A 14667-nucleotide genomic window follows, 5' to 3' on the forward strand; every position below is an offset into this window, starting at 1 on the left:
ATATTTGTTTAGAATAAGCAGATTAAGTTGTCATTCAAGATTTCATAAACAGAACTGACATGGTAAAACACCTTGTCAGTGAATTCGTAAGGGAAGTTGTGGCCAGAACCCAAGCTTCACATAAAGCCTAAAACATACTTATTGTATACTGACCGAAACAGTTTACAGGATGTGAAACACAGGACATGTTCACAAACTGGTATCTTAAAAAACCCCCAAATGTTTTCTATAAGTGAAAACCTTAACCTTTTCCTGATGATGACCCTCTCTCTAGGTATTTCCAAAAATGTGTCTAAAATCATGGCTTTATGACATAGAATATAAGCTCTAATTTTGGCACAGTTGAGTGTTTATTTTGGAGAATCACATGGACCACTGATGCTCTGAATGCCCTATAGACTATGAACTGATGGCACTTAAAGCCTACAGTCTAGGTCTAGTCTTTACATGATTGTCGTCCACCTCATAATAATCAACAAGAGCTAAAGGGCTTTACACACAGTGCTTAGCCCTGGGCTAAGAGTTAGCCATGGGTTACATGTCTGTGTGTGAACAGGGGTTAAGCTAACCCTGGGCCAACTGTTAGCCCAGGGTTAAGATAACCCAAGGCTAAGAATGTGCTGTGTGAAAAGCCCAGTGGTTTCCAAACTTGGTACCAGGGACCAAAGGGGTCTTTTTGAGGGGGTTCCCTCAAAAAGGTTGAGGTTTGGACAGTGAGAGATATGGGAATGTAAATCTTGATCTGAGGTTTCAAGCTCCCCACCTCCAGTCCAAATCATGTCCAACAACAGAAATCTTCTCAGATGCAGGTTCCTCAGACAAAATCTTACCAACCTGGCATCTGTGGCCTACTTTAGCAGGGGGTTCCCAAACCTTTTAATGCAGAGGACCCCAAAATAGATACACACAAGACTACACCCTCATTTGAAAAGATATATTTTTACGCCATCTAAGACGATTTTTGCAGATTTGACTTTACTCTTAATTGCCTAACAGTCTGCTGTAATTGGGGAGAAAACAGTGGGGATAGTGAAACCTATGAACTAAATTGTCATCCTTTCTCTCACATTTGCTCATTCTGCTAACACCTAATTAATAGTGGAAGGAATTTCTATTTATTCTTTATTCTGCATGGGGGGCCCCTGAACACCCACTTTGGGAGCCCCTGGCTTTAAAGGAGAATGCCAGTGTCATTTAGAGTTGCAGCCCATTTAATACTGTGTAGGCCTACGTCTAGTTTACATTTCCCCCAATAATTTTGCAATGCATGCTGTATGGAATTAGATTTTTTAACATTTAGCCTATTCATTTTTTTTGCCATTTTTAAAATACAAACTTTAAGGTGTCACACCTGGCTTGAAATGAATCGCTGTCCCGGCCAACATATCCTAACATATCCTGTATGGCAACATGTTTTTGAGGGATAATTTCCTTGTTCCTTATTTCCTGGCAGAGACTTACATTTCTTCCTGTGGGTGTCAGGGGATTGACATTAAGCAGAGCGTAACATAATGTGTGTATTCATATGAAATCACTCAACTCGGACACAATGAAATAAAACAAACTTTGATTTAAAAAAAACAAAAACAAATTAAAGTTTCAGGTTTACTGCAGCCGTAACCATAATATACATCTGAGGGGGACGTACCTCCCCTAATATTCAGATATGATTAAATCGTCTCCAATGTTATGGTTAATAATTGTATTTATTTTTTACTATTCTGTGGCAGACAGCCATGGAGCATCTTCTGAAATAATCATTATCATTCATACTAGTAGGTAGGCTAATAATAATCGTTAATTACCATCCAATTGAACAAGCTATGCATAAAAGTTGGGATGATGCATTATAGTCTTAATTATCTGGGGGAAATTATCTAGACCCTCTCCAGTGTTGACTAGGCCTACATGGTTACAGCATTGGTTTACTGTGATGGATTATCTAATTTTGAAGTCTGTGAAAGATGTTTATCATACTGCACAAAACTGAATGGCAGGAAATGGATTGTTGATGGTAGGAAAATGAGCCTTGACATCTCCAACTACCCTAACTGTATGCAGACAAACCAGGAATAATATAAAGCAGAAAGGCAACCTGGACGATTAGCACAAACTTAAATAAAACAAAACACCGGTATTATCCTTTAACATTACTATTTCCCGCGCTTGGCACCTTCAAAACGGACTAAAAGTGTTGTGTGGAGCAGCCAATCACACTCTGCCATGTTGGGACACTCTGGCCAATGGCGGCGCTCAGCAAGGAGGAAAACTTGGCTGGCCCGGTGAGGGGAAGTGGAGAACAATGAGCCGGGGAGCATCCGCGTCACCGTGACCAGAAAAAGAGACACCCCGAAGTTTCTCGGGGGGAAATTCCTCCGCTTTGGATGCAGTTCAAGACCCGTTCACCTCGGCCAGAAAGCCCGGTGCCAGTGAGCTGTGCCACATATGCTACTGTCTGAGTAGCCGGGGATGTGATGCGCCGCAGCCCGACAAACCACGCAGAATTGCCCCCAAAGGAACAACAAATCCCTGCGGTGTCGTCGCGCGAGTGGCGGCCTGTGTACAGCAGGGGGACGAAATTAATGTCCTGTCCCCCCCTCCCGATGTCAAGCGATTTTGCATACTGACTTCCGGCCCGAGGCTCGGCTCCCCCTTCCTTCTGCATCAGCCGGCGAGCCGTTGATATGACAGGAGGACACGGTATCACACCGCGCCATGAAAACCTGACTGAAAACTTCATTTAGAAAGTAGGCGGATGTCGTGTGCGACTGATATAGGTCGGAGCAGGATTAGAGCAACGGAGGAAGACGCGAATCTTTTATTTTTTGATGCACCGGGATTTGCTACTTTCGTGTGAAGAGGCGGACCTACGAGACACTGCGTGCTCAATATGCTGAAGCTATCACCGGTGTTTGCATACTGTACGTGGAAGTACAGAGACTATTTTGTTCCACCTCACAGGCCTACATAAGGATTTAATACAGCACTTGCTATTGCGGTTGATAGCCCTATACGGATTTCCACGGTAGCAAGACACTAGAGGGTTTTTTTTGTGCCTGTTTTTGCCTTTGTGTTTTGTTTTGGATAGGGGATTCCTTCAAATAGGCTGCATGTGCACTTTCCCTTAGAAGTTCTCTATATTAACCAGACGGTTGTTTTTCTAGGTTAAGCTACGTTTTTAATGTTATAAAATCAGATGTCAAAGGCATGGGGGGGATCGCTTGACGCTTGACACCCCACTGGAACAGCCAGCCAACCCATACGAGTTTTTTTTTTGGTCTTCTTATAACTAATTTGGCTTCCTGATGACCTTCAGCACAACTATTATTTAGCAGATGTTTTCCCTGTTCCTCTAAGGTACTGTAGCAATAACAATGACTGCCTCTGTTTGGTGTGTTAGCCGGTAGGTTTGCAAAGATCTAGGCTTTTCTTCAAACTAGTCTACTGCGGGATTTTTTTTTTTTTTTTTTAACTTGGTGCATATTCCAGCTGTGTGTTTTTTTTTTCTTGACACGACACATTTGTTACTTCTGCCCAAAAAGGCTGAAATCTGGTGACTGCTCATTGTTGTGCGTCCAGTCCAATCTTGACATAATTTACATTTTCCGGGATTGCCCCCTTTTTTCCCCATTAAATCTCCCATTTTTTCCCCCCCGCTCCACGGATACGAATTATTAGATTTCAACTCATTTCCACCATGAGTTACACCATCCACAAGGTAGTGAATCTATTGCTACGTGGACTCGTCATCTATGCGGTACTGGGCTTGGAGTGCACTTACTCGAATGATCTACCCAACCACTCGTCTGATGCTGCAAATGTAGCCAACACAGGTAAGCGCAGTTCATGTCGGATACAAGTGTCTCCAAATTATATCCACGCATGTTTTTACCTCCCCCCGACACCGGCACACCATCGCTTTCCCGGGGAATGCCGGGGGAAAGCCCAGCGCAGTGCTTCATGCAGACTGATAGCAGAAAGAGAGAGAGAGAGGGAGATTCGTGCCTTTTCGTCGACAGTCACCTTTCCCCCCTCCTCTTCCCTCCTGTACATTGCTGAGGAATGCCGGCATGACTGGAATACCCGATGCATCCTCACAGAGGGCAGGCAGGAGTATTTACTGTAATGGTGCGAATCATGCAGAACCAGGGATGTAGTGGAGGGAAAAGCCACCCAAAACACAGCTGATCCATCTTTTTAGCCCAATCTTTATGGGGTAAATTCATAAACGCGTTCATCCTAGTAAGTAGCATCAAACCTATGTAAGTTGTAAGAGGATAGGTCCCCTTTAAGAGAAGAAGCATGCCTTCTTGCTTCTCTGAAAGTCTAATTGTTTATACTGGTGGGTGTGTTGACTTATGATGATCACCGCCTGAAGGTCACAGTTTACTCACCTTTTTGTAGTTGTGTGTGTGACCCAGTTGTTGCCCATGCCTGATGAGAAAGGGATATGTGGCCAGTGGCAACTCTTTTTCTCTCAGGGAATATTGACCTAGCTGTTGATTTAACAGGCACATTGCACATGGAGGGTACCTTAATTGCCAAGGTTATATAAATCAAGGTATTGGGAAATCAAGGCCCATCTAAAATTTGCTCAGGCCCATGCAGTGAAGAGATATTTCATTATGGGGATGTCAATGAAATGTGTAGAAAATGCTCTCGGCTATCTTATCAATAAATTAAACTTAGACTCAGAGCAAGGCTACACTAACCCACCTGATTGAGTCTGATGGTGTCTGTGATGTCTGGACGAGTATAACCTCATGTCACTGATGTAGTAAGCCTGGGATGAAACCTATTAGTATGATGGTGGTTAATGGTGTTATGTCACTTTAGATGTAGGCCGCTTCGTCTGATTTTCCTTGGGCTCCTCTGCACATGCTATGAAAACCAATTGCCTTTATTTATCATAAAGTCGAGGACTAACAAAACCTCATAAATCCTTCAGTGCCAGACAGTAACATAGTCTGTGCAGCTGCATGTGCCTGAGGTAAAAAAAAAAAAGCCCATAGACTAACGATAGGTGCAACAATGGTGAGGCATTCTTTGGTAATAAATGGCAGGAATATGATCGAAGAGTTGGAAAATGACATTCACGCTGATCTATTTTGACGCGCATAAAGTGAACAGATTTGTTTATGGTTCACGATAAGCTTTCTTCTGCTTTTTACTTGTCGGGGTAGAAAGAATTCTCTCCAAGTCGAGCCCCATTGGAAGGCTGTTGGAGAGTGTGTAATAGCCTAAGTCTGCTCTCTCTGTCTTGACTGTGCTCCAGAAACAAAGTAGTATTTAAACTGAACTGTTAAGGTGAAGTGCCGAGGGCCAATATTAAGAATTTGACTAAAAAAGCAAAAGGAGTCTTCGTTGTTAGATGCAGGAGTTGCCATTGTATCGTCACATTTTGTTGGAGGCATGTTTATCCAGAGCAAATAGCCTCGGCTGACACATCCGCTGCTGTCAGGTTACCTGCCTGTAAGGGAATGTGAGACACACTGGATGCCCCCTAAGCTGTCACAAATGCAAATCTTGACCTGTTCACGTTAATCTTCTGCACGGTGTGTAGTGAAATTCATGACAAATTGCATAAGGTAAATATATAATGTTAATATCAAATATTTATTTTCTCAATGTTTTTGCACATTCAGCTGTTTGCACAAAATATTAAATTTGGAGATGGTGTTTCACAGCCAACATTGACAGAATATAATTAAAAAATGCATGTGAAGGAACTCACAGAGCCTCAAAACTGGTGTAGATTTCCATATATCCAACACATCCTCGCCTTTCCTGTTAGACTATGAAGAAAGTAATAAAACCTTATCTCAGTCAGCTGTTTAGCATTTATGATTGTCTGTTTACAAGTGCTGAGCAGCTCCTGAAAATAAAGTGGGGATATAAATTGAATAATAAGGCGAACGCATGCTTGCCCTTTTCCACAACAACAGCTCGACGGAGCAGAGTGGGCCCAGGGCCGATGTCGGCCTTCCCTCCCTGTGGACAATGAAATGTAGTGGATGCAGAGATAGCAGTGAGTTAATACAGTGGCAGGAGACATGACCGCATTACCCATTTCCCAGCTGGCCCGCTGGAAAGGTCATCTGCCTTTTCATTGGGTCTTGGTGTCAGGCAGGGAGAACAAGAGTTTGTATGTGTACATGTAGGTGTATACAGTCTTTCCCGTATACTATTGATTATATTTGGGCCGCCTGCCCAGGTAAATCAACATCCGTCTAAATAAATGCTTGTTTTATGTTTATTTTGGGTGCTGTGATGTATTAAGCTGGTGCTTAAGCCTGGTATTAATGGGTGATGTAGTTTTCAAAAAACTGTCAGTGCTGGCAAGTTCTGAGAAACACATTAGGGTTCTCAGAACTTGCAATGCCCATGATTCATTGCATCTATGAATAATAATATGTAGTATGATAATAATAATAGGATTATTTAAATAGCCGGATGTTTGCACAAACAAAAATGAGGTTCCGTTGTTGAGTGCTGCGTGTGCTTAGGAGTGACAAGTGTGTGCTGACAGATGTACAGGCATGCGCACGTGCATATATGAGTGTGACAATCTCACTAATGAAGGGATTTCTTGTTCCAGTAATGAATATTCCAGACATGGCTATAGTTAGGGAAACAGTTTGGGGTTCAAAACCTGTCTCCTACCGGGCGGCTAGAGGTCAGGTGGTGAGACTAAAGCAATGAGGTTTACCATTTGGTGTATTGCGTCTGCAGACAGTTTTTCTTCTTTAGGGGGAGGGAGGTCAAGCAGCTCCCTGCTGATGTAGGGTCTTCAAAAGAACAGGCGAGGGGTTTGGGGAGGCGGGCTTTGGGTGTGAAGAATGAAAGAGGAGATCTGTGATGGAGGATTGTTACATAAGTATGCCATTTGGTGTATATAAGCGCTTGTGAGAGCACTTAATCACCTTTGACCTCTTAAATGGATCCTGTCAGAGTTCCTGAGCAGGTCTGGAAACTAGAAAAGCGTTTTTTTTAAGTGATCCAGATATGATTAAACATATTATGTAATTGTAGACCTCCTGTCATTCATCAAATCATGATCTTTGTTTCTGTGAAGAATAATAATCAGATAGTTAGATATGTCATAGTTGGCAGTCATATTTGTGAACCCACTACTAGCTACCATCAAATTGAACACCAACCAGCATCTTCAAATGTAGTGCAGAAAGTAAGTTAGAGGAAAAAGTATGTAATTTTGAAATGGAAAATGTATAGGAATCCTGTGTTGCCTTCCAAATGACCGATCATTTAGGGAAGCAAGCTGGTGTTTCTTCTTGTTCCAGGAACTTATCCTATCCAGGAAGAAAGAGCAGGATGAATTTGGCTACGTTAGATAACCAGTCGGCACATGATTTTGCACATGGAAAGCTTAATTGGAGGTCATGGTTTAGAGTTGGTTTTGTGCTCGTGTTGGAACTCACATTGAACTCACAGTTGGCTTTAGTTGAAGTGAAATGACATCTTTCAGGCCTTTGTGGTCATAGCATTCGTCTCGGTTATAATTTTTTTTTACTATTGAACTTATTAAACCTCATTGTGGCTGTTTTCATCAGTGTGCAGCATCATAAATCTACTCACATACACTGCTGTATGCATCAAATTGAGCACGATTTAAAACACAGGCACAATTCAGGCAAAAAGTTGTAAGAACCATAAGAATAACAATTTGCCTTGTCACTCCTTGAGCATACAAATACATGCGCTGATATGCAATCAGCAGAACAGACGCGATACAAGTGGGAAGGGAACGAGAGTGATTTGCAACAGGGCTCGCTTGAGCGGCACTGTGAACGTGGTCTTCCCCCTGTTTTAATGGTGTTGTGTATTTAGCTTGTTTGGCGTTTCAACAAACAAAGCCCTTCCCTCTGGCTGCGAGGAACATCCAGTTCTCAAGTGATGCGTCTGCAAGATGATCTCAGATACAGGACCTCCATTTAGCATAAGCTTTACATAACTTCAACTTATATTACATTGACACATATATGTAGTAAGACAGGCATGAGGAGATTCATTACCTTTTTACACCCAACTGTAGTCATCTGTGATATTTCTATATGTGCTATACCTCACATAAAGCCACTTGAAGAACTTGATTTCACTAAAAGCTTAAGCCAGTTTGGAGACAGTTCTTTGAATATCACTGTGTTTCGAGACTATGGCTAAATCAGAAGTGACATGGCTATCTCAGAACGTAGCGACTGCATTAATAAAGTGATTTGTTTGAAAAGGAGGGTAAACATTTGCCTATCCCCCAAGTGCTTGTTGACCCTGTGCTTCAGTGCAGTGGGGAGCAGAGGAATTTGAATTTCGGGATACTTCCTCTGCTGGAAGACGCACACACTTGAGAAAAGCCAGGCTTTCTTACTGTGCCGCTGGGGCCTTGGACTGAGTTTTGGGTTGTCTCTGGGGCTACAAGTGACAGAGTGATAGTGTGAACGTGGACCGCCTCATAATGTCCTTGTTCTGTGTAGTTCAGCTCAGAGATTCGACAGGCAAACCCGTTCCTTTTCTCTGACCAGAACAGTCTGTTCTGAAGGAACAAAATGACAAAAAAATGATCAAAATCGTTTGGTGCTGCTCCAGAAGTCTTAAAATCAACCTCAGCCAAAATCCTTCAACCAACTCTCAGACCACTGATGTTTATGAGAAGTGAACTAAATAGATTTTCAACTCAATTACCATTCCCAAATATTTGCCCCCATTTCATTACTGAATGCAGTTATGGCATCAACTCAAAATACGTCTTCCAAATGAGTACAAGAGTCCCGCTTCAGAGTTTATTACCCAAGTGTTTAGTCTCAGATGGGAGGCTGGTACTGCGTCGTCCTATTGACGCCACTCGGGTGCCCAGTCTGCTTCCCCTCCACTGGACAGCTGCTGCCCATCTCAATCAGGGGCTTTGGGGTTGTGATCCGCCCTAATGAGGCCCGTCACCAAACAGAACAGAGTGCAGAGACCTGCCGGGGTATTTATAAAGCCACTGGTGAAGTTTTCCATGTGTATTTTCCGTCGCGGTCGCTGTTGTGGTTGTGGCTGACCTGGTGGTGACATGGACAACGGCTCAGAGTGTTCCTTTATAACTGAGATCTGCCATCGCGGCAGTGGGCCGGGCTCAACTTTCAGCTAGGCTCACCAGGGAGATAATGTGGCTTTATTTAATGGTTTTCTCCTCTTTGCTCCCAGTCGCCAGTCATCCCAGAATGCAGAGGTTGGATATAAAAACGTGTCGCTAACATGCACTGAGACATAATCGATGACCTAATTCATTGGCATGTAGGCTATGTTAAGTTGTTGGTAATCCCAGCATTGGGACTGCACTTTTCAAAGGCCCAGATCTGGAAGTGTTTGTCATTTGTCTTAGGTCAAGATGCAGCTCCTCTGTGTCTGTAACCATTTAATTAAAATATTTCTCAACAGTGAATAGAGAGCAATAGACTTAGCCCACTTGAATAGCATATTTGTCAATTCCTCAAGTCTGTATCTGTCATCGTGAAGTCAGTCACACCATTCTCTCCTCAAATGCTATATCAATGTCTAATAACTTTGAGACTGAATGTATCCTCCGTATACATTTCGTGAACACCAGTACGTTCTAGATAATTCATTCATAACCCAACGACATTTGCGGCCACGGAGCTGATTCACTCATGCAGAAAGCGCCTCAGTGGGAGATGTAGGTCACTGTAGCCAGTACAGTATTTCCTGCTGTGAGTGGCCTATTAGCACCACACCAGCAGAACTGTCTCCCCTCTCCCAGGGCCAGTGGGGGCTATTGTTGTCCCCCCTCACCCGCACTTTAAGGTGTTGATCCCCTAGCTGGCAATGCAGGGGCTCTTGGCTGGGTCAACCCGTCATGACGGCTGCAAGCTTTGACGGGTACACACAAACCGGCAAACACTATCGATAGGAGAAAAAAAAGCATGCAAAGGAACACAAAAAAGCACACGCATTGATGGGCGTATGCAAATGCTGTCTCGTTTTCTCTTTCTCACTCTGTCTCAGTGTTCAGCTCTTCTCTGTTACTTTTGCATTGTCAGGCATAAAAGTAGAAAGAAACTCACTCTCATCCCCTCTACAGTTTTCCAGCACAGAAGGCTGCTAGGGGTCACGGTGTTGTCCACAGTGTTGTCGTGTTATGAGGGAGTTATTCTGGTGTGATAATACTCATCAGTTTAACACAGGAAGAAGCCAATGCTGTGCCCTTCACAGAAGCCTAAAATTGTTGCCGTGGTTTTCTGCCTTTGTGTTTCACATTTCCTGGTCGGCCGCATTTGTCTGCTAGGATTCACATCTTGAAGCGATACGTTTTCTCAGCACCACAAGCTGAATTGTACATTTTATTTGTTATGAGCTTCAAGAGATTTGAGCTACAAAGGTTTCCTTCACCATCTTCCTTTTTTTTGTCTTTTCATGTGCGACTACAGAGGAAGTTATTTAGGCCTACTTGTCACTTAAGGTCATTGTTATAATATTGAATACCTTGAAAGTAGAAAATGAAACTGACATTCACATTTTAGGGACATTCACTGTATCTTGCAGTTGCACTGAGTGAGTACACAGTGAACCGGGGAATATTATGTGGATGACTGATCTCCTATTCAAATTCAGGCAAATGGGTCTATGTATGTTTGAGTGGGATTTAAAGTTAGATATTGGATGCAAGTAGCAGGCCCCTCTGATTTCAGGGACTTTCCCTTGGCAGGGGGCACGTGATGTGGTGGTCTGGGCAAGAGGGGCAAAGAGCGGTGTGGATTTCTTTGGTATGCTCTCGACTCTCGACTCTGTCTCCACCGAAGTTCATGTTCCGATGTACGCTCATAACACGTTCATTTACGAGCAGCGGCCGAGCATAACACACAGAGACACAGACATAACCAGGGAAGAAAAGTGGGAGAAAAGGAGTGTGGGGAGCCATTCCTGTGTGCTTCGCCTCTGTCAAATCTTTTCATGCACTGCGTGTGAGATTGCAAAGTTTATGTATTATTCCCTTGACATAATTTAATCAAAAAGAAAGAATTACATATTCCATCTTTCACTTAGTTCTATGTTAATAACATAAAGTTTTATCATAGAAGAACGTCCATGTTTTCTGGGGGTATTTTACTCTGAACCAACGTGAATTTTTATTGATCACAAAAGCTTCTCTTCTTAATATTGGTTGATTATATTTGGAGTACCTCCTTAGTACCTCGCTTGCAGAAAAATAAGTATAGGAGATAAATAACTATCAAGCAAGCAGTAGAAGTCTTTTCTCCATGTCGCGGTCCGACATTGTGTATTAGGCTGGGGCGAGTTTACCGCTAATCCACCTTAGCGCCGCTAACAGTGGTGTGTGTCCGGACCAACAGGTGGGTTCTCAGGAGCCACTTAGCCTCCCCTTGATCTGGTCCAAAACTGGCCCAGTTCGTATTACACATCGAAGGACCTGGGAAGAACAACTGAATGACCTACATTTTGCTTTCTTCCCCTCTCTCTCTCCAGAAGCAAAGGGTTCAAAGGTGTGTTGAAGGTTTAGGCTTTCCATCTGCACCTCATTGGTTTGGCTTGTATTTCACGTCGGAGACAGTAGCTTGTGTTCATTTGTAAGATATAGGGAGACGATAACCTTTAGAAGTATCTAAGTGCTAATAAGCAATGTCTCATGTCACTGAGCATGTTGACATTTTGTCTTTGAGTTGCCGCCGCACAGACGAAGGCATCTGTTGCACGTTTGTCCTTAACATGGGTATCACATCACGTGGGCGCATAGCTCTCAAGTGTTTTTCGGATGGGACATATTGTTAGCTTCCGTGCCAGCTTCCATATATAGGAACACAACATCAAAAACAAACAATAGAATCCTGTCAAGCAGGAAGTTGTAACGCATACACAGCAAGACCAAGACGTTCCGATGCAAAAGCAGAAGTGTCCAAATGCACCATCAACATTAGTCTACCAGCTACCAAATAAAACTAAAAACCTAAGTCTTCTGAACTGATTTATAACAAAATTACTCAAATAAATAGTGATTTGTTTTATTTTGTGGTATGTCTGGTGTGCATTGCCCACTGAGAGCACAGACATCATGGTTTGTTTTGACAAACCTATGAGGTTAAAAGGTAAATCAGTAAATGACATTGTAATTCCAAACTGTTTAAACGGGCTGCTCTCTATATTCCCTCCCTCACGAAAATGTCATTACAGAATCTTTCCATACTTAGGCACATTGAGCTCTGCTTATGCACAGCAGAAGTCTGAGATAAGGATTTGGGCGTTGCAGAAATTAATGGCTTGTGGACATCTTGAGCATTTTTTTTTAAGGATTATTTTTTGGGCATTTTTGCCTTTATTCGACAGTAGAGGTAGAGAGGAAAGATTGGGGCAGGGTTGGGGAAGAAATGTCACAAAAGTCCCAGGCCAGACCCAGCCCAGCATGTTTAAGTTTCATCTTTATGCCTCCGCGCCGGTGACAGCCCATTCTCGTGAACGCGATATCTCAGGAACGCCTTGAGGGAATTTCTTCAAATTTGGCACAAATGTCCACTTGGACTCAAAGATGAACTGATTAGATTTTGGTGGTCAGAGTTCAAGGTCACTGTGACCTCACGTCCGTTCCATTGTCATGAACGCGATATCTCAGGAATGCCTGGAGGGAATTTCATTACATCTGGCACAAACGTCCACTTGGACACAAGGATGAACTGATTAGAATTTGGTGGTCAAAGGTCAAGGTCACGGAGAAGACGTTTTTGGCCATAACTCAAGAATTCATACGCTAATTATGACAAGATTTCCCACAAATGTCTAATAGGATAAAATGATGAAGTGATGACATTTTATATCCAAAAGTTCAAAGGTCAACTTCACTGTGACATCATAATGTTTTGTTTACCACTGTAGCTGAGAAAAGGATCTTGGCCTATTCTACAAAAAGTGCAAGTGCTGTCACTTACTTTTGCAGACACAAAATCCTTTAAGTTGACCTAATAATCACATTAATTATATATGTTCAATAAATAAAGACTGTTCTTGCAATGATAAAACTACGTTTATTGGCGGAGGCATACAACCGCAAGGCGGTTATTTCTAGTTTCCTCTTACCTTGCCAAAGATGAAAGGAAGAGCAAACATTAAGACATGCTTTGAACATGTCAATGAAATCAAATTGTGTTTCATTTGCACTTGCAATCCTATTCATTATGAGTGAACTGATCCTTCCTCTTGAAAGATAAAAATGGCATGTGGTCAGACGCAACCTGCTGTCTGATGGGATCCTGGGTAAAGTTTGTGACAAGGTCAGACAATACGGGGGTGCCATCCCTCCCCTGAGAGAGATCTGTCTCAGGACTAGTCCAGTGGGAAAGTCTTAACCCTCAGCCCTTCCTCCCCGAAACACTTAATCCCAGTTCTTTGGTGCATCCGGGACGTATTCTCTGTATAGTACTGTGCGTGACATAGACAAATAATATTTATCTCGTCTTGTACCCGCTGCTGTTTAAAAGGTTCACTGGCTGTCCACTGAGAACGGTGGATCCCATTACCACCGGGCTCCATAGAACTGTCATATTGCCAATGCATGGGGACTTCTCATCATCCTATTCATTGCTCATTTCTGTTGCCTTTTCTCTTCCTAAGTCTATTGCCCTCTTCTCTCTCTCTGTGCCTCTGTCTCTCTGTAGACATAAAATCCATTAACCTTATATCCAGAAGAGCATGTCGGAGGGCAAGTGAGCTAATTAAACGAGCGCTCGGCCTCTTGTCTTTTATTTTCTTTCCCCCGGCTCTCTTCCTTTGGCCGGCCGCATACATCACACATCTCGTGTTCCGGCTTTTATTGAAGCATTCCAGGGACGCCCGGGCGCAAGGAGTGTCTCCTTTTCTGGAAGTTTTTAGATCAGACTTGGTGGGCCTCCGCACGTTTTGCTCTAGTTCTCTCCCCCCACCTCCCCCCCTTATATACCCTCTTTCTAAGCTGTGGCCTAAGCAGAGGATTACTGATGCCCGTTAAGGCGGTTTAGATGGGCAAGGTATGTCCCTGGTTGGGTGGAAATGACTTGGTTCAACAGGTCAAAGATGAAGAGGCCCATATCATGTATTGCAGCAGAGACAGGGGGAGTGGAAGGGTTTTGTCTGCCCAATATGTGGACTCTGTCTCATCTTTGCAGCAAACTTTCTGTAGTCTGAAATCCACAATCAAACCTTGGAAAGGTGCAGAGCCCAGATGATTGAGGGACACTTGTAGAAACACACTGAAAATACACACTTTTTTTAAACACTGAAGTGCAGTCGCCTGAGCTGACCCAGCTGAAGTGTCACCTGTATTTTGTTCACATCATCGTGTCCAAAGCATCACTGAAATGCTTGTGAGAAATTGGGACAAGAATAATACAGTTCACGATGGATCGGGTTTGGTTTAAACATGTTAAATACTGAAAACGTCTGGAACCTGGCAAAGCCCACACTATTGCGTTGAGAGTGTGTGTGTGTGGTTGAGATAGGCTTTGATGGTGCTAGAAATGTGACCCTCTGACTGTATATAGGTGGCACTTGAGAAATTTGGATTGTGTTTTTGTATGTGAGTATTTTAAAGAAGTGATGACTCCTGTCTGGGAAAGGGGGTAATATATAGTATATGTGTGTGCGTGTGCATGCGCCCATGGTGTTACTGAC

General features: G+C 43.1%; 1 protein-coding gene across 2 annotated transcripts in view; it reads left to right on the top strand.

Moving 5' to 3' along the window:
• Positions 1–2721: 2721 nt before the first annotated feature.
• The window catches only part of stim2b (stromal interaction molecule 2b), a 46435-nt gene continuing 34489 nt past the window's right edge, over positions 2722–14667 (top strand). For both annotated transcript variants that reach the window (XM_071519312.1, XM_071519314.1), the window contains exon 1: positions 2722–3833. In XM_071519312.1, the coding sequence (XP_071375413.1) occupies positions 3698–3833 (136 nt within the window). In that variant the 5' untranslated portion in view covers positions 2722–3697. The remainder of the gene's footprint in view (positions 3834–14667) is intronic.

This window comes from Centroberyx affinis, unplaced genomic scaffold (genome assembly GCF_046629955.1).
Source record: "Centroberyx affinis isolate AG114_WGS23_722 - 3 ecotype Tasmania unplaced genomic scaffold, CSIRO-AGI_Caff_v1 ptg000686l_1, whole genome shotgun sequence".
NCBI lineage: Eukaryota > Metazoa > Chordata > Actinopteri > Beryciformes > Berycidae > Centroberyx > Centroberyx affinis.